The sequence below is a fragment of the Apteryx rowi genome, unplaced genomic scaffold (assembly GCF_003343035.1).
Source record: "Apteryx rowi isolate R43461 unplaced genomic scaffold, aptRow1 scaffold_280, whole genome shotgun sequence".
In the NCBI taxonomy this organism is placed as follows: Eukaryota; Metazoa; Chordata; class Aves; order Apterygiformes; family Apterygidae; genus Apteryx; species Apteryx rowi.
This window is the reverse complement of record NW_020449197.1, coordinates 594,234-615,610: the sequence shown is the minus strand read 5'-3', so window position 1 is coordinate 615,610 and position 21,377 is coordinate 594,234. Positions and strand designations below refer to the sequence as shown.

Below are 21,377 nucleotides of genomic sequence, written 5' to 3'. Positions count from 1 at the left end.
TTCTGAAATCAAGTCAGCATGAATCTTACAGTTCATGCAACTTACATGCACTGTAGTTAGACCAAATTATTTTAGTCAGTGGTTATCAGCACAGCACTCTTTTTTGTGTAAGATATAAAAGACAGAACAGCCAGGATCTTTCCTCGTTTCCTTTAAATAATCCCATGACCCTATCAGGGTCAGAACCTCTGTACTTTATTTAACACCAGTTAAGCTCCAAATTTTCTCATTGACAGAATATCTTAGATTCCTAAGAAAATCCTTTAATCCTTCAGTTTCAGCTACTAAACCTGTATGCATTGAACTCCTTTGCTTCTGCTTTCCATTACACAGCACTCCTGTTGCCAGTACATATCACCAGGATCTTGACTCGGAACTTTTGTGCTTGAGAAGGGGGCTTTGCTTAGATTGTACAATTACGTGTGCCTTGAGGGTACAAATAGCAAATGCTATTCTGCAGCCTGAACTCATGTTTGATCTCATTCTTCAGCTACATATGAAAATTTAGAGTACTGAAATTAATGGAGTTGGGGCCCTAAATCCTCACAGTAGTCACATTTGAATTTGTCCTCATTTATTGTTAGGAGGCAAGTGATATTCAAAACTTTTCTGGAGCGAGCAACCCCAGATAAAGAACTAGCAATAAACACCAAAACTTTTTACAGAAACAGCAATATTCCAGTGGTGAAACAAGCAGATCATCTGTGTAAACTGGGGCTGGAGCTCAAGGTAACCCTCTCAGTTTCACTGTCTTGGAAAGGGAGGAAAGAAGAAACCTGAAACACTGTCTCCAGTAATATTGGATCATTATGAATGGCTTGATGGCCCAATTCCCTGAAGGCAGTAGATGCCTTCATCAAGTCTAAGCTGGCCTTCTCCTGCAAGTGCTGCTGATGTCACTGCCTTTCTCTCCAGAGTCACTAACAGAGATATTTACCCTGCCATCCATGAGAGAGATTTGGCATAAGCTATCCAAATCCATGAAAATGGCTTAAGCTAATCATCCCCTCTGTTAAGGAACACCCACCTCTTCTAGTAATGTTAACAACTTTAACGCCTTGCTTGATGCCATTCCATCCAGAAAAAGGCAGACAGCTCTGTGGGCTGGTATGCATATACCAGGGAGATCCTGAAGCATTGTCGTATGCCTCTTAAAGGCCTCTCTCCCTCTCATTTTCAAAGCTTAGCTGTCATCCTGGCATTCATCTTGATGGCAAATGATTTTCATGACACTTCAGGAACTCTCTATTTTTACTAAGGACACTAAAAACACTCTTAAAAAAAAAAAAAAAATCTATCAGGAAGCTCAGTCTAACATCTCTTACGAAGTACAGGCCACAGGCTGTCCTGCCTTTCAAAAGAGGTGAAATCTTCACTAAGAAAATTTGTGAAACATGCTACACTCAAAGTTTAGAAGAGCCTTGCGATCCATCACAAGGTATTCCTTGACCAGATACCTTTTTGCCAGAAAGTCAAAATGCTTCATCAAAGCATTACAGCATGGAACAAACAACTCCCTGAAGCTCTGCTACATGCAGCTTGATAACCAATAAGTTCAGATGAGCCCTTCACTTGTTTGTGTCACATTCACCAGACAGCCTCAGACATTCCCAAGAACAAATGCTTGGTCAGTACTGACAGTCCTTACCACCCTGTGAAGTTGCCTTTTTACCATCCTCTTAGTTTCCTTCCTTATCCTTCTTCGTGTGCCATCTCTCATCTAGCAAATGTCCTTCTGGTCTGTTCAACATGCCATTGACAATATCTCCCAAGAATATAGAGAAATATATTATTACATCTTATATTTCATTATTCTGAAGGGAAGAAAAAGGGGCAAGTGCGTCTTCATCCTGTTCTAACCTGGAGGGGCTGAATAACTATGTATAAATCCATCACTTAACTTCTCAAACACAGGATCATGGCCATATCTGCTTCCAGTGTGTTGGACAGAAGTACTTCAGATGCATAACAGAGATATTAATTCTGTCTTTTGGAAACTCTATGGCAGCAAGAATATTCAATAGGAGCTTGGCAGTAGTGGAGGCAAATCTTAGGCAACGTGTATTTATATCTGGACAATTTTCCACTAAAAATCCATTCCCAGGACAATCAACGCTTCATCAACTCCTTGACACATTTGCCAAACTGAGATTCATAGAAACTGATGAACAATGATCTCTTATAAAACTGAAGATACTAGATTTAATGCAATCCCTATTAAATTCACATTCAGCAGTGGCCCTCTTAGCAAAAGACAGACTAAAGTCTTGCCATAACTTATGCAGAATTTAAGGGTAGGATGAGAATGTTGCAGAATATACTGATATTGGCTGATTCCTAAGCTTACTGCCATGGGTAAGGACCATGTTCTCCTCTTCCAAGCATCAAATAAAAACAACCACCATTACTTTATCCCAGGTTCTGTGAGAAGTCATTCTATAACTAGACCTTCTAAATGAAGAAAGGGTATCACTTTCCGAACTTCATCACAGCAACATTACAATCCAGTTGGCCATCTAAACTCTGAATGCAAGACAAGACAGAAACAACCACCCATAAATTTGAACCATGAATATGACTGACTAGCTTTCCTGTCTCTTCTTTGTAGCTCAAGAACTTCCTTTACCAATAAGGGGGGGGGGGGGGGGGGGGGGGGGGGGGGGGGGGGGGGGGGGGGGGGGGGGGGAAATTAACCCTTCTGTGTTGGGAAGCCAATGAGCTTTTGGTGTGCTGTCATCTATCCATGGTGTCTATTGGCTTTTCACTGGCTTTATGATTCCATATCCACTTCACAGACATTTTGAGCGTGAACAAAATAAACATGAGTTAGAGAATTTAGCATGAATTATACCTTATACTAAAAGAACCAGTGGCTAAAAATCTGTTTGTCCACAACAGAGAAAGTAAGATTAGGGCCATCTGCTCCAGAAAAGTGTGTTTCAGAACCTCTGGCAATCCCTTCTTTGTCAAAAGCCCTGAGATTTGTTCTATCTCATTTCCACAGTTGCTTTGATTTCCAAGATAAAATTCAGGAAGTCAGGGCTACTTTAATGATAGTCCATTGTTGCTAAGGATAGTTCTGTATGCCAGACTTACTGCAGATGTCCAGACAGATTGCCACATACATTCCCATTTTCCTGGACACTGTACTCAGAGCCATAGCCGGGGCTACACCCAGACCACAGTGCAGTTGCCTCCACACTAGCTGCATGAACTGGCATGTCAGGCTCTCAGGAGGTACAAGCAATCTACCCCCAGAACAGAAACACACAAAAAAGTCTATTTGGCAAATGAGGGTGGCAGGTGGAGGGTGGGAAGACTGTTTCAAAAAGAGAAAAGCTTTTCTGTTTTGCTGCATAAAATGCAATGATGTCATAGATTTCCCAGTTTAAAGAATCTTGTCCTCCCTCCTGCTCTTAAGGCATGGTTATTATTTATTATTTAGCTGGCAGCAACATCAGTCTTGCAGATCCCAGAACAAGTTTTCCTCAATGAACCCATGTGGTCCTACAGTTGACAATTAATGCCCCCTGTTTCCATGTTACTTGCAAGACAATCTTGCCCACTCACCATGATACAGGGAAAGAAGCAGAGATATAAACCAGCATATTTTGGACAGTATACAAGCCAAGGTATATTGTGATAAAACGGCAAAGTTACAGTGATACTGTAATTTCTTGTGACCTGTCAATTATTATATAACAAGAAGATTCTCCAGAGCATAGGTTGAACTTTAAGCACCACCTAGAAGAGAGTTTAACCTTTCATTATAACCTTATATGTTTCTTGTCTGTTATTTTGTTTTTTTTTTTGTTTTTTTTTTTTTTTGATAGCTTTTGTAGGTGCATTCAAAGCTCAGAAATCTCATCCCAAAGATTTTTTGCAAATGGATCACTCAATGAACTGCACTGGTCATTGACTGGTGAGCCTCTTCCCTTCAGGCACCACAGCACACATTACTATAACCTCTGTGCATCACTGATCTGCTTCAAAAACATAACCATTCAGTAATTTATAAAGTAGCCAAAGTAGCCCTCCAGCATTTATGAAACACCAGACTGCTGACTAGCAGGTAGAGGCAATGCTCAGTTCAGAAGAGCAGTGTTGCAAACTTTACTTACAAACCCTGATTTCTCCACTCAGTATCTGGGAAGCTGACAATCTCAAAGAAATATATACATATACATATGTATTACTGTATACTGCTGTGGTACCCAAGGGATATTGTAGTCCTCACCTACTTTTTTTATTTGTGAGTGAGCTGAGTGAGAATTGTCTCCAGTGTTCACTGCATGCCTGCAAATGACCACAAAGAGGTCCAGGATATACTAGCCAGCAGGCACTGTTGAGTAAAAGAGTTGTAGTCCCATGAGGAATGGGTGCATGGGTACCCTCAGGGAGATCTGCATTTACTGCAGTTTCTAAAAAAACCTGGATTGACAATTGTCCTCTTTTTCCGACTGCAGTTTTCATATTTTTATCTGTACGTTGTAACTGAAACAAGTATATTTTTTTAGCTGACATTTTCCAATATTATTTCTTTTCAGCTATTGATCTCATAAATAATTTGTTGCAAGTGAAAATGAGAAAGCGCTACAGTGTGGACAAAACATTGAGCCATCCGTGGTTACAGGTATTGCTACAAATTCCATGCTTTTTCCTCGTATTTAGGCTCTAAACATATATAAAACATCTTTTTGTCTTTAAGCACAGTAGAATTGAAGTAAATCTACAAGCCTGATGATGTTTTCAGCTGCTGAGAACTTCATCCTCCTTCACCAATTTACCTATAGATTCTAATTAACTTTTGAAGTACCGGATTCCAATACTAAACTTATCTCATGTTCTCAAAATACCCTACAAAAATATTTTATCATCTCATTTGTTCACTGAGACTATGTTATGTTCTCATAAAAACAAACAAACAAAAAAAACTTTGCAGTCATTTGACTTATAATTTCTCATTGTCTGAATTCTACTCTGATTCACTTATTATTAAAGCTAATCAATGGGCTGCCACTTCACAGTCATCAGAAAGAACTAGCGAAGTGGTATGCTTTCCAGGAAAATATATTAGCCTCTTTCAGTTGAAGCCTTCAACTGAAAATTGAAATGTTATGATATTTTGAGGAGCCAGCAGCCACTGTCTTCTACTCCTTATCTATTGAATTTTTTTATAGTGGCAGCAGCCAAATCACTGCAAGTTGAAGACAGAAAATGGAATCAATGCAGTGAGTGGTATTAGGATAGTTCTTCCTTTAATTATATAACTCAGGATCATGAAAAACAAATCAGGGGGGCATGCAGGACCTGCCAGGGCTCCGCGGGGGCCGGGGGCTCCCCGTGCCCGGGGCGGCGGTGCCGGCGGGGGCTGCGGCGGTGCCGGGCCGGGCCTGGCCGCCAGGGCCCGTNCCCGAGGCAGCCGGGGCAGCGCCAGGGCCCGTCCCCCCGCCCCGAGGCAGCCGGGGCAGCGCCAGGGCCCGTCCCCCCGCCCCGAGGCAGCCGGGCAGGCCGGGGGCAGCCGGGGCAGCGCCAGCGCCGGGCACCTCCCTGGGGCCGGGGCCGGGGGGCCCGTGGCCGGGCAGGGGCCGGGCCGTGGCGGGGCTGGAGCCGGCACCGCTGCGGCGCCGCGGGGCAGCGACTGGCGGCCCCGGGCTGGGCTGCGGTGGGGCCGCGGCTGCGGGTGGGGGCGCCCGGGGGGCGGCCAGGGGGGGTCTCGGGGCCCTGATCAGACCTGCTCAAGAGAGCAGTGGGCGTGGTATTAAGGGGCAGCTCGTTGTATCCATTTTTAGTCTTAAGTCTATGAGTATTTAAGCTTCTATCTCAGCATTTTTATCATTCACTCTTCTTAACCTGTGAGAATTTTACACATAGCTCAAGCTCCAAATAGTTAAGACATCAGCTTCAACACTCATCTTTCCTGCACACACTCCACCACTCCTAATTACAGTGTCTAAATACTCCCAAATAATCTTTTTTCCAGTTGTCCAACACCAGCAGTTATTCTTAGCTATTAACTCCTACTCAAATGAGAAGATTAAAAAAAAAAAAAAGCCTAGTTATGAACCATGACATTATGTGATTTTTTTTTTTTTAAACATGTCTAAAGGGTAACCAAGGCCAGTGGTCATTGAACTGCATTTTTTAATTGTTGAAAAGACATGAAATATTTCCACTAATTTTTAAGGTGGACATGAATAATTTATTTCTGTCCTTTTAGCAATTATTTGCAGCGGAGCCTTTGTAAATATCTTTTGGATAACAGTTTTTCTGTTAAAATCCAGCCATGAAAAAGTCTATTTCTAAACAGACCTTGTATTTTGGACTGTTAATCTACAAGAGTGGTATCATTGTATTTTCTGATCTGACTGCAAGTCAGAATGGCCTGATTTCTTGATTTAGTAAGTTTAACCGTAACATATCCAAAGTTTGTCAATCTGAGTATACATATTACTTGCATCAACATTAAAGTCAAGTTGTGTTGCTTATGTTTACTAATTGTTATCATTATAACTTCTCTCCTGAGGGATCCACATTTGCATGTAGGGAAGTAATGCATGGCACAAATCAAATATCCAGTCCACAATCTGAAAGGAATCTTTACCTGAACTGAGAGCTGCGTCCTGTTCCAGTAGCTTAATATTGGATCACTGTTTCTCAGACTAGAGGGAGACCTGCTGGAATAGGAGGAAGTGGGCTAGAAAACTGCCCCCAGTGATGTTTCTACTGGGCCTGCTTTCTTCCTCCCAGATTTTCTGACACTCTCTAGCTTTTTCCTCTTCAAATGTTCATTCTCTTGTCCCTGGCAACCAGAATGTATTTGTTGGAGGTATTGGGGACCAGAGAGGTAAGCTGGGCTAAGGCCTGCAGCATGGAGGCTGGCTGTCTCACGTGCAGAGATGTCTACTTTTATCCCTTGTGCAATAGGGACTGGAGGTGAACTAAGGCAAGGCAGTACAGCAGCAGCCCTAGCACCATGGACAGGAAGATTCCTCTTTCCAGAAGAGCCCAGTCTCGTGGGCTGAGGAAAGATAACAGTGGAGCAGGGCAGTGCAAGGTAGAGGTGATTTCTGAGGGGATCTCCGTGTAGGTGGTGGGCCTAAGGATGTGAGATAGCAAGGATGAAGGCTTTTGTGCATTTAAAGTGTGCTGGTGTTCTGGTGCTCTGGCTAGGTGACCAGCATTTTCACTCATTTCACGAATGAGAAGGTGGAGGAGCAAAAACAAAATTCAATACAGGGTTGTGAGCAGAGGCTAGGCTGGATGGGACTAGGATTGGCTTTATTAGAACTATGGTTTCATGGTTATTTTGGGTGTGAACAGGCAGAGAAGATTATTATACTTGAGATCTACTTCAGGCAGATCAGAAGCTGCAGGGCATTACAGGCTAAACAGTGTGAGAACCAGCACAGTTTCCACTCTTACTGCTGACTGTCAAAACAGAATTCCAAAGCAGCTTTGATGTGTAGCTGTATGAGCACACTACTACTTGCTTAAGAATGGAAAAGATTTTTTCTTCTAGCACAAGCTGAGTTCATATCTGGCACCATCATATTGAGATGGAGCAACTGTCTTGACTATCTGATATAGATTATTAGAATATAAATGTATGATTTAGAGAAGGATGTTTCTTCTTTCTTATTCATCTCCTGGCTAGTAGGAAACAGCTTTTTTTTTTTTTTTTTTTTTTTTTTAAACCACCCATGCCTCATTTAGAAGTCATAAAAATCCATAGACTACCAATACATTCTACAAAACCACCTATAACACCTCCATATTACACTTAATGACAGTTCAACAAAATTAATTTATCAAACAATCTTCTAAAGATGATACCTGTCTCTATAGACAAATTTCATATTTTATTAATTACATGATTTTTCTATTTTGCAGTACTAGAAAGGCATGACATTTAGATTATCAGCCAAGCTGATAGTACTTTTCATATCACTGGGAGTAGAAGGGAATGTCATTTATTTTAGAAATGTTAAAACTAATACTGTTATTTTATTTCAGGACTATCAAACCTGGTTAGATTTAAGGGAACTCGAATGTAAAATAGGGGAACGTTACATCACCCATGAAAGCGATGACTCCCGATGGGAACAGTATTCAGGAGAACACGGATTGCAGTACCCAGCACACCTTATCAGTCCAAGTGCTAACCATAATGAAAACACCAAGCTAGAGGAAACAGAAATGAAAGCCCTCAGTGAGCGTGTCAGCATCCTTTAAGTTGCATCCCCTATAATCTGTCAAAACACTGTGGAATTAATAAATACATACAGTCAGGTTTAATGTTTGCCTTGCAGAACTGCCATTATTTTCTGTCAGATGGGAACAAAGCTGTTATGCTGTTACACTGTTGATGTATCCGAGTTGCCAAGACAAATCAACAGAAACATTTTTGTGTGACCAACTGTGTTGTATTTACAAAAGTTCCCAGAAACACTAAACTTGTTTTTTGTGAATGATTCATGTTGTATTTAATGCATTAAAACCTGTCTCCACTGTGCCTTTGCAAACTAGTGTTTTTCTTACTTGAGCCTCGTTTTAGTAAGAAAGAACTTTCCCATGAAGATCTGTTTTTTTTGTTTGTTTTTTGGGGGTTTTTTGGTGCATCATTAGTATTGTAATTGTAAGCAAACTCTTGAAGAGTAGATTATTACTGCTGTTCTGTGAACAACTTCTACCATTTGGATAAAAGCTTTATTTAGTGTGGGGAAAAAAGAAAAAAAATACAAAAAAGCATAAAATAAATTGCACAGCACTGTACAGTTTCAAATCGGATTACCTGTGTATGTGTTTTTGTGTATGTGTATATATATCTACATACACAGACACACACAGTACAACCTGCTCTTAAGCCTAAATGCCTTAGTAATGTAAACTGCAGCATGTGTCAGTTGTATTTCTCTTTTTCTTAAAAAATTCTTCTCTAATATTCTCTAATATTCTCTAATATGTACATTCAGAAGCTAAATAACATGTTGCCTTTGTGTATGTTTTCAATAAAAGTCTTGTTAAAATAGGTTCATTTGATCAATCTTTCTGTTTAAAATATCCCTGGAATGGGATCAGAAGTAGCTGGGGAAAGTTCATCATCAAGAAGTCCACATGGAGAGAGGTAGGAAAATGTTACCAGCTAAGCCATGTACCTGCAAAGCACATTCTGGAATAGCCCCCCTTGGACTGATTTTATAACCTAAGTTTGATCAGATTTGAAACATATTTGGGGATGGAGGGATTTGCAGACACTGATTTTGCACCAGTAAAATTAATAGGAACTCCAATTTTAGTGAAATGTGCCGATTTGCTTTTCCACTGAGTCCTATTGAACTGACAAGGTAACATGGATTCCCCTCCACCTTTCCCCTGAAAACATTCAAGATATTAATTGCCATTTCTAATAATTACTAGGTGTTCCAACTCTAACCCATTTAGCTTCAACTGTGAGAGGGGTTCAGGCTGCACTTCAAAACATGTGCCAGGGTAAGTCACTGACAAGCTGAAGATTACTCTATGCCACAAGCTATCTCTGAAATACCAGTTGATATGCAGCTATTGAAGAGAGAGGTGTAAAAGAACCTCCCCCCCCACACACAAAATCCCAGACCAAAGTGATACAAGGATCAGAGCTAATATTAGAGCTAAAAGCCAAATACTATAAACCTCTACTAATCAAATCTTGGCTTTATGTTAGAATCTGTACACGGCATTTCTTCAGATAAATCCATTCTTTAGTCCAAGAAGAGCTTTATCCAAAAGGAAGTTTATGCCAGATATATAACATAACCAAAGCCAGCAGAATTTTTCCTACATATTTTGGATCTCTACTGGACAGATAAAATGTACCATAGATGAAATGAAGAAATGGCACCTCTATTCAAACAGGAATTACATATCTTAGAAAATTAAAATATAAAATAATGTGAAAAATGCTTATAAATCTCTCCCTCCTCACCCCCTCTTTTCCCCTACTCCCATTGCTAGAAAAGGAGGATATCACTTCAATTCAGAAACCCTTTTCCACTTCAATTGAACCCTCAAGGAAGTTCTTGGAAAACACTGGCCTTGTAATGTGTTTTGAAACAAATCTGATGTGACAGAGTTCAAGCACACTGAACTCTCTACCATACTGTAATGTCTATCTTTTCAGTCAGGCTTCCTTACAAGACTAAATCTTTGGCATCTGTAGAAGTGGTTTTTCTGGTGCTACCCTGCATCCATTTTTTTTCCTCTATGACTACACAGCAGAGGCAAAATATCTTCTCACAAGAACCATACAGAATGGCAGCCATTCCTTAAACATCCATCCCAAGATCAATCTAATCCCAATCCTGCTTTCTAAGTCTGACTGCATGCATGTTTCTCATCATTTTGTTCTCTGTTCCTTTCCAGCAACTAGTAGTTTTGCCAGTGTAGGGCACGCTCTTTCTATTTTACCGAAGAGGAAGGAAAAAAAGAAAAAGAAAAAAAGAAAACCCTAAGAAAGTCAGAGCTGTGGTTTACAAACCCAGGAGATCTCAACCTCTAAAATCTGCACATTTACCCCTCATCAGAAGCAAGAACAATAGCAAGTGGAAAATTACTGTTGGTGCACGTTTGCTTATGCAGGTTTGTGGTGTTTGCCAGTTTAAGCCCCCCCCCACCCCCACCCCCACCAATCGCAGACTTTCCCTTTAAGATAATTTTGGAGATTTCTGGCTGTGCAACATTATACAGCTGGCATAATTGACCAGCTGTGCACTTAAGCATTCTGCATGACATTATGAAAGACTACCTCACTGCCTACATCGTGGCCATGCAACGCGTAAAACTGCCATTCCCAGAGTGGGCTTTTTAAACATATTCATGTGTTCGCTATATTGAGATGAAACTGTAGTTTTAAGATAAAAAGCATTTGTGAAAGTCCACAGTTACTGAGAAGGGCATTCACCAGCCTGACCAGCGCCATCTCTGTTCTTGACCAGGCCTTAAAACACCACAGTTATAAAGGACACACAACATACAGATGAATATTTTTCATTCTTTTTCAGTCTGTCTTCAGTATAATGATGTGTATTATTATTATGTGTACTAAACATCTGTAGTTGATTCACCTCAATCTATGTTAACCAATGTGAAAATGTTATTACCCAGAAAATGAAAAAGTAGTCTCCTAGCCAGAATCAAAGTAACCTGTTTGAATTAAACCAGCGTAAAGAGACTGATTTTGAAACACTGGGCATCGTTGCCCATTGCTTTTTTCATTCAGCCCCACTCAGCTGTAAAATGAACTTAAAAATAGACTCAGGCTGGTTATCAAATTTCTGTCAGTAAGAGCTATATATGTGTATATATTTAAAAGCATGCCCCATTAGAGGTAATGTAGTGGACTCAGGATTATGATAATGATTATATAGTGTTCTTTAACAATTGTGGGAGTCAAGACAAATTAACTAACTTTTCTAAAAGGAAATTGAGGAAGATTATCAGAATCATATAGACTTTGTTCAAATGCCAATATCATGACTGTTCATAAGGAGCCATGGCCTCACAAAAGTGGCTTATTTTGTTGTCTCATTCTTCTGAGTTAACCAGTAACAAAGAGTTAGAGCTCTGCTTTCAGGTAGATCAGTTTGGGTGACTCAGAATATTCTATTTGTGGCTTATTTTTATTTGCAGTTAGCGTACCAGCCTCTGAGCAGAATTAGTCTTGAACAACACAGATTCTTAAAAATGTCAAACAGAGTACTGATGCTCTGTTCTCAAGCACTGACACTAGTCAGGAGATTAAAACAGAAAGCAAACTACTTTGCAGCTTGCAACATCTTCCCTAAGAGTTGGGTGACAAAACTAAAAACAATGCAACTTTTCATAAAGGCATTGAGTACTTGCACCTAAAGACCATCATCTGCTGATTTCTGCCATAACAGTACTTAGCATACACAAGATTTTGCTAAGTACAGTCTATATTGATAAATATGTTTAGTCTCATGTAGCATTTATGATAAGCTATTTGCCAATAGAGAGGAACCAAGAATATAAATAAATTATCCTCCTCAGATACTTTCAGACTAGCTACTAAGCATGATTTCAAAGGAACTCTTGCTTTATTACTAGAGGCATATGATGCTTTTTTTCCCCTTACCTCTTTTTTTGAGTAATGAAGCTTGCCAAATATTTTAAGGAACTTATTGTGCAAATATTTCTTGCTTTTCATAAAAGAATCTGACATTTGCCAATATAATAAATTAAAATTTTCCCTGCTGCTGTTCAAAAATGTTACACTGAAATCTGAACTGTTTGCAGTTCAGCCAGACAGATGAATTCAGTGATTCCTAACTCAAAGTCTAAATGGAAATTTGCTGTTCCAGACACATCAGCATCAAAGCACAAATCTGAAGCACTGAAGCAAATCTGGGATTGCGGTGTTCCACATGATTTTCCCCTATGCTTGTCTTGCTCAGGGAAAAGGAATGGTAGGCTGCTTTGTAGTAACGTTTCCATGGCCTTTAGATTTTCCATTAAACCAACAGTTCCTGCTCATGCATCATGGAAGCAAAATACAAGGATGGGTATGCTGCATATAAATATCAACCTGGGGATCAATTGATGGTATTTCCTTTTCTGCTGTGCTACTGCATATCATATGCATATAAAGCACATTTATATAAGTGATCATACATCTGCAGAAGTGTGGAGCACAGCAAAGCAACCAACATTACTTAGAAATTAGAACTTTTGATTTATAGTAAGTTGCTGTTTTCACTTCTACCAGTATCTTTCAGATTCTCTCTGTATCCTATAGCTATTCCAGACAGTTTAACTAACTTAGCAGATAAGGTGAGCAAGACGTATGCACCTACTCAGTTACTACAGCTTAACTGTTAAGCAGCTACTCAGTCACTTCTAACCATCTATCCATACCTTCACATTGTAGGACAGAAGGGACTTCTTGTCAGTGTCTTTTGTCTCCTGTTGTCTCAGATACTGCATCATACATCCCATTCTGAGAATGAGCAGCAGCCCCTCAGAAGTAGCTGGATTTTCTGTCCTCCTCTTTTCTTCTTCCTCCCTTCTCCTTCCCCTCTATACTTCATTACTGAAAAACTTTCCTCATATCTCATTGCTCTAGTGGTTAGAAAATTCTAAATTCTGACTTCATGACCAGGCAATATCCATCTCATTTTTGTGTCAACAGCTTTTTTTGTTTGTTTGTTTGTTTGTTCAAGAGATTAAAAAAAAGCAATTTCTTTACTCTCCATTGTTGGATAGCTCAATGCTTCTTCTGCACACCTGAATTTATCTTGGGCAATGAAGTCACACAGGTGCTATGGAAAATGCCAATAAAGCAGGGTGGGGGGTGAATGGAGGGGAACTTACCTGCCTAAAGAGAACAGATACTTGGCATCAAGTGAATTTAAGGGGGAAAGAAAAACAAAGAAAATTCTAATTTCTAAATTTTAAGAGTGAATCTCTAGGCAAAATAACCCCCATATTCTATTTCAGCCCACAAGACTCAGGGAGAGAGACCAGAGTTGAATAACTATGGTGTAGTATGATTTTTTTTGTTGTTGTTTTGGCAGAAAAATACACCAGAATTTATTCTAGCCACAAAGGAAGATCAACCACATACTGTACTTTCCACCACATGACCAGACCTATGGCATCTGAGCAGTATGTCTTATATTCCTTGGGTTTACTGCATATGTATCACACTGGAAAGAGCTCAACCAAAGCACTTGAACCCCAGAGGAATTGTAAAGCAAGTACATAGATCAGGATGTTTCAGTAGATCAGGTACTATTCAGTGGCTAAAAATTTGGTATCCCAATAGGATGCAGAGTCCCTGCTTGCTTTTTGCTCAGCTCACTCATTCCTAGCCACTGTAGTGGGTGAAAAACACATGCTGAAATCAAGCATGCACAGGCCTGTGAGATCTGCTCTGCTTATTGAATCTTTGCTTAGCTTAGGCCAGGAACAGGGAGCATACATCATAAGAAGTGTAAACTATTCTGATACCTTACTGGGCAAGTCTACCAACTCGAACATCAACTGTTTACAAATAATAATTTAAGAAAAATTTACTTACATTTCAGACTGAAAAGCTGCTATTTTGAAATGTGCCAGGAAATGAAATGTTTTGCTTGGGAATCCAAGCTCTGAAGTCCTACACCTTAGGGCTTCTAGCTCTGTGACTGAGAACTGGAAGCCCTGGGGCCCCATACTGCAAAAGTCTGCCAGGCATAATGCCAGCAAGCACAGCTACTAGGGAAACAGGCAAGATGAAAACCTGCCTTTAAGACAAACACCAAAATCTGCATGCAGGTGTGCTGCCAAAAGGTTGACAAAATTGACAGATTCTGCAAAAATATTTCTAGGCAGACAAATTATGATTTTCCAATATAAATTTATGATATTTTTGCCAAATATAACTTAAATAGTTTCCAGTATGACTAGTGACTTAGAGGTGATGACCTCTTACACTTTAATGGGCGCTGATTTTTCAGAAAGTCCTAATACCTACTTTTTGAAAAGCAAGTAGTTCAGTTTGGTTCTGCTATTGACTTAGGCATCCAAAAGTAGGAGTTAATTTTGAGCAGTTAGGTCACTAAATTTAATAAGTGGAAAGTGTACTGACATATTCTTAAGAAAAAATAAAAATTGACTTAAGGGATCTGGCTCACATTTACTAAGTAAACAGCTGCAGCAGTTTAAGATGATATTGTCTTAGCCCCCAGCTGTTTGTTACCAACCTTGTAACAGAGTGAAAATAGAACGTTTCAAGTTTTCCAGCTCACAGTCAAAAGCTTCTTAGCACAATTCTTATCTTCATCAAAAGTTTAAGCTAATTTGCCTGACTGTGAATTAGAGCTGTGATGCTCCATTCTGCCAACTCTGCCACATGAGCTGCAACATTTGGAAAAGGGGGCAGGATGGAGAATGAGGGTGGTGACATATTAAATTATTGTCGCTAGATTTGCCAGAAGTCATGTGTCAGAGTCCTTAATTGAATTTTCAAAAGTGAACTAGGAGCTTGTAAGCCTGAATCTCTGAGGGTTTCTAGGTGTCTCAGGCTTCCTGATTTCTTCTGAAATAGGATATAAGGTCTCTAGTGAGTAATGAAGGACTGACAAGATTCCAGCCCTCCAGCTCTGCACCTCTACAAGTGCTCACTATAGATGATCACTACAGCTAAGAATGGGTATCTTAATTAAAGCAGTAATTAAATAGTGTGGTTAAAAACCTATGCTCATGTAAAATGTATGGTACATCCACAGGCATTTTTCTGTAATCTGTCAAAAGGAAGTATGTAGAAAAGCACACACAGTCAAGTATATTCATTGCACAGGTGGTGAAAGCTTAGAGTAGGCATTTGGCTCACATTCCAAGACTGGAAGAACAGTAACTGGCAAAATGAGAACTAGAGCAACTAGAAGAAAGTAATGATTGCAACCTTTCATAACGAAATAAGGAGCTGTTAATAAGGAGCACTTTTTATCTGCCTGGACTGAACTCAGCTTTACCTTAATTCTAATGGGAAGCTTTGCACATCAAAGTTCCAGAGAATGGGCTATTTTGAGATGTCTTCCTCATATTCACTGTAGCAGGATCTGTTGAAAACAGCCTCCATCCCCTAAAAATGCATATGTATGTTAATGCATATACATTAATGGGAAGTTGGAAGAGTTCTTATTAAACAATTAAAGCATCATCAAAAAGTGTTATAAATTTAAAACTGAAATATCCTTTTTTATTATCAGAACTCAGTAAAACATTAAGGAAAAATTTCACAGACTGCTGATTTTCAGGGTCACAACATTTCAGGAAATTCAGAGCGAAACTTGTAAGGATAGGATGAGAAAGAGCACTAAGCAAAACTGTTAGATTTCCTGAATTTTGCTTCCTTTTCTGCTACTACTAGGCTGTGCAATACTTTGAACTTCTCTAAAAATTTGTAAATATTAGCCACCTCTCTTTGAGAATGTAGGCAAATACCACTGTTTCTGCTTCACAGCTGCAGTAACATAGGTTTAAGTAAGTGAAGTGGCTTGCTTAAAATGAGGTCACATAAAAAATAGCCTAAAAAACTCTTTCAAGGTACAAGAGTACCTTCACAGCCAGACATTACCCTGACTTATATTTTAGTTTTCTTATGGAATTAATGACACTTGGAAAATGCAACATTCAAAAATATGCAGGAATGTACAATATTCTCAGTCAGCCCCTCATTATGTTTCTATATTTAACTCCATTTGTAGATGGCAAACTGACAAAGAAAGTAAATGAATGACTTGGGAGCAGAGAGGCAGTAATCTGGATCTCAAAACCAAGAAAAGGCAGGGATATGGGTGATCTTTGCTCACCCTTGCAAGTCAACTTGGATGCACCCAAAGAACGTGCTGCCTTTGATGAGATGTTCTGTAGGAGGTGCAGATTATACTGTGTGCAAGAAGTGGGAATTATAATCCATTTACAAAGAAGTCTTTTTACAAGCAAACATAAGCAAAAATGTCCAGCATTTAAAGAACCTGTGAATGTGCTGACTTCCTGCTGCTACAGTCGCAATTGCCACATAGATCGCAGTGTCCACATGATAGCTGGTGAACAAAGGCACAGCCCTTGAAGTCCTCAGAAGAGGCACTAGCTAGCCACAGCAGATCCATGGGTTTCAGTCTTCATTCAGCACAATACTCTTAGCTTGTGGCTAAAAAAGTACTATCACAAAATAAAGTAGGATACGATTTCATAGTACCTTAGCTGAAACTGCACCTGTGCATCTCCTAATGCTATGCAAAATGTGAAGCACCTCTCAGTGAATATGGAGAAATCCATCTTGCAGTTCAATGGAAAAAAGCCACACACACACAGACTAGCTTGTCACTAGTGGGTGATAAAATTTAAATCTTTCACAGTACTATAAGAAAAAAAAAGTGTGATTGTGTAATTTACTCTTTTGATCAAGGAGTTAGAGGTGTCAGTGACAGCAAAAGAGCTGTCATTTCTCCTGCTTCTTGTTTTCCAGCCAGTCTGATCTTGCCTCTCCCTGAAAGTATCTTGAAGTTGAGGCTGCACGACTTGGTGTAGGGGGACACTTCCCGTCCTTCTTCTAAAAGACTCAGGACCTTTTAGTCTTGCACTACCCCTTGCATCCACCTAGTTCACATTTGCATCTCATAAACCTCCATGGATTCCAGATGTACTGCAGATCTGCTATAGGCTTTTGCTGGAAAGGGGACCCAGGCAGCTTTTGGACAGAAGGAAGAGGGCAACCTACCAACTCTTTCACTGTTACAGCAGGTAGGCCAGGAAGGTAACGTCTCCTTGGCTCTGGGGAAGGAGGTGACAGAGTGGGAAGGCTTGGTGATGCAGGAGGCACAGGACTAGTATCACAAATACTGTAGTATCGTTGATGCTTAATAACTCTGCTATCACAGGTATTTAAAATCATGGTCCTACTGTGGCATATATAGTCCAAATGCTCCATGTCCATAAACCGATTTGTCTTTCATTGGCTTATTTATGTATTCATGGACTTATGGATGACAATTATTAATTTCCATGTCATTTACTACTCCAGTCCTCTCTAAATATTTGTGCTCTTTTGTTGGCTAAGGTGTAACTTTTTACCAGAAAAATTAGAACAGACTCTAGAGTAGACAGAGCTATGTGGGAATAGAAGTCTCTTATATTTACAGTTTTATCCCTTCCCATATAGAAATTGACAAAAAAGTATGACTGGATCCAGTTTATAGGGATTATATTGTTTAATCATAATCTGTATAAATAGTACAACCTCACTGTTCAAAGGGAGGCCTTAGCCTCCCTTTTCAAATCACTTTGCCAACTAACTGTCATCATTTTATGATGTGGATAATTGTTCATTGGCCTGAAACCACCAAAGCTAGAGCCAAGTGAGTAACTACTACCATCCTAGATTGGACTCAAACCAGTGATCAAAGACAAAAATGTCAGGGTATTGCCAATTTTCTGAGCAATCCAGTAACTAGACCTTGTGCTGTCTGATTTGCATGACAACTGTGAAATAAGGGGCTGTCTGATTTTACTCCTCTCCTCATTTCTTTTCATACTTCTGCTTTTGTAGAGGATACTTATTAACAATTTCTGATTTCCAATTCAATGCAGACTTTATTATAAACTGTAATATTCACTAAGGAATCATCCTTACGGAAAATTGAAATGCTGAAATTCTATAGGACATCTCTCAGTAGAGATGCAGCTTTTGTTCTTACAGTAATTTTAGGCTTACCGCTAAGTAGTTCTCATACAGTTTGTAGTCTTTTGGTTATAGAAGAAATAGTTGTGTGTATTTGTGTACCTTGCCACCTACTGGCCATCTTAGATATCTGCATTAATGTGTTAACAGAGAGATGAATAATAATGCCTGAGGTTTTCCTCAAAATTAATCAGTGTTCACTCTGTTTTTACAAAGCCGCTTACCAAAAGGCATATGCAAAATATGTAATATGCCAGTCTCCTATGACATTTTTTATGTGACAATGCAATAATTCATGACAAGATAGATAGCCAAGTCTCCTGCAGTCTGATTTTAGAATTTGTTTCAGTTTTCACTGCTGCTGCTAATTATTCTGTGTTTTAGAACAATAAGGTTCCCCTCTGCCTTCAATTTCCATAACAAAGCAATAACTTCTTTTTAAATATAGAAGCAGATGCCCAACAGCTAGGAATCAATACACTACTTCTGGCAGCTTACTCAGCAGAGTTCACAGTGCACTGCTGCCAAACTACTTACAGACAGCCAACTCCAGACAATAATGCCGCACAGAACACTGTTTGAAAGAATGCCTCACTTTTAGTTCAAAAACATTAGCCAATAAGACAATAGTAATACATAGAGCTCAAATACATTCCCTGAAATGATTAACCATTTAATTGCTAATTAACATATTGTGCAAAGAGGCTATCTGAAGTAAAAAGTTAGCTTGCATAAAAGTCTTTAAACAATTTGAATACAAGTAAGACCCTGAAAGTTCTTCAGAACAGCTGGTAAAAGAAAAAATATACCCATAAGTGTAACAATGAAGACTAAACATGATTTTCTTATATTCACAAAAGCCCGATGTTTTTATTTCTAGATTTATGTAATTTCTCTCTGAAACCACAGGTAGCACAGCAGAAAAGCAAGTTAAAAACACAGCTAAATTGTGATGAAGCACACTTGAGGGTACAAAAAGAAAGGTAAGAGGTAACACCACCTAAATATTGATATGAACTGATTATCACTCCTAGGCTTCCTCTCTCTTGCTTCTTTCATACGTTTTGACAGCCCTTGTGTTCTGTCACACTACTGTTTTGCTTTCAAACTGTTCATCTCTGGCCTCTGATTAATATATTTTGAAAACTTTGACAGTTTGCTCTTTTATTTCCCCCTCTTTACTGTAATGTCTTCCTAATTCTGTAAGTGTTTTTAGAGCCTACCTTCAGCTAAGTTTTTGCACAAACAATGAGATACCTAATATTATTAAGCAACTAAGTGTGTAGCTCATGTCTATCCATCATTAGAATTCCCCAAATAAATATTCTGCCATTTAAAAAATTAGGCCTTTTCCAGTAGATGTGCAGGTCAACCTGTGTACCTGTATCCCCTTGTGAATCCCTCTTTGCTGTTTTTAATTTGAATTCACTTGAAATAGATTTTCTATCTCTGAAGAAAATTTCTAGACTTCAAAGGTGGCTTCAGGCCAGGTATCTAGCACTGTAGTCCACACATGCCACATGTGGTCACATTTTCCTTACTTTCCTCACTACCATTTTAGCTTGTCTGCACATCACATGTGAATAAAAAATGGTCTCTTTTCCTGGAACCTTCTTCCTGTATGATTGACTGAGTTCTGTTAAAACTGGCCATGGCAGGGCTCCTTTATGTATTTATTAGTAAGAACTATTTCCAACAAAGCTTTTCTGCTACAAGCCCTTTAAATTTGTCAGGGCCAAACAGCAGTAGTTCTGAAGTGGTCAGTTTGATACGGGATCACCTTTGCATTGCCTTCATCACTTTAGTTGGGAAGACTGAGCAGATGCTCCACAGCAACAAGAAGAACAAGGAAAAATATGAACATAGGTGGTAAATGAGCATACAAAACTGTTTTCCTCCAGTCAAAAGAGACACTCTTGGGAAAAGATAGAACTGTTGGCCAATTAAACTTTAGGGTATGATAATGTTGTTCAAGTGAAGAGTAGCATAAGCTCTGTGTTAGTTTCCAAGTATAGCAATGTGAGGAAAATCAAATATTGCATCAAAATGGACTCTCCAGCAGCAAAGTCACCAGCAGATGGGATGCATGACCATCCCTGCCCGCAGGGGAAGCTGTATTCATCTTCACAGAAGTCCTGCGAAGGACAAACTACTGCCACTTGAGTTATAAATTCTCTCAGTTGAAAAAGGAATTGAAATATAACCTAATTAAGCATTCATTTCACAGTAACAACAGAGTCTATGGCAGAACCAGAACAGAAACAGAATTAGATGTCCATAAAATGATTTTGCAGCATTTTTGCCACAAGCCAGACCTTCACTATAATACAAGGCTACTAATCCTTTCGTATTGGTAGGAGAAATTATTAGATAATTTCAGGAAAACATTTTCTTCCTTGGTGTAATATCAGTTAATTAGGTCCACCACGTGGATATTTTACTCTTTCCACCTGGATGTCTTAGTATTTTCTAACTCAACAGTGCTTTATTTCTCAGGTCTTTGGATAAGTCCAGCCTTCTAACGCTCTGAATGTGGCATTCAGACATTACTAGTTCTATTCAAAGTCTGAAAATAAATTTCTTACTGACTTAGACATACCAACAGTCTCTTCCAGGATACAATTCCTTTGTTCGTATGTCAAGCATTGGTGAACCCATGCTGAACTCCACTGTTACTTTTTCCAAAATGTGGCAGTTTAGGATCTGCATAGGTATGCACATCCATCACTATCTGTGCGTAACAGTTACCTTTACTTGGTTTTATATTCTTTATTAAATATGAAAGCAAGAAATGAAAACAATCTGAGTGGGAAAAAGTAACCATTTCACAAAGCAGTGGGTCTACGCCCTGTAAGTTATTGTCTAAAATGCTGCGGCATTGCTTAATAAGAGGTGGTTTCCTATTTGAAAATGCCTTATTAAATAATAAAAATAAAGTTAGCAAACAAAGCAATCTAAATCAGTTTTGTTTACCTCTCTTCAGTCTTATGGTATTAAAATAGACAGTATAAGCATTTAACAAGGTTTCGGGGGCAAAGATAAGCTTAGCAAATTGCTACCAGGAGATGGCACCATTAACAAAATAATTTCGGGGCCACATACAAGTTCCTCTCAACCATCTGTAGGTTTGAATTCTTTGACAATTCCAGGTGTT

At 39.3% G+C, this 21,377-nt stretch overlaps 1 protein-coding gene across 12 annotated transcripts in view; it reads left to right on the top strand.

Moving 5' to 3' along the window:
- The window catches only part of PRKD1 (protein kinase D1), a 156,910-nt gene extending 147,878 nt beyond the window's left edge, over positions 1–9,032 (top strand). For 6 of the 12 annotated variants that reach the window (XM_026068882.1, XM_026068880.1, XM_026068878.1 and 3 more), the window contains 2 exons: positions 4,548–4,633; positions 8,017–9,032. In XM_026068882.1, the coding sequence (XP_025924667.1) occupies positions 4,548–4,633; positions 8,017–8,235 (305 nt within the window). In that variant the 3' untranslated portion in view covers positions 8,236–9,032. Of the gene's footprint in view, positions 1–2,418; positions 2,620–4,547; positions 4,634–8,016 lie in introns of those variants that run through there. The other 6 variants (XM_026068872.1, XM_026068883.1, XM_026068876.1 and 3 more) reach the window with 2 other exon arrangements.
- The last annotated feature ends 12,345 nt before the right edge of the window (positions 9,033–21,377 follow it).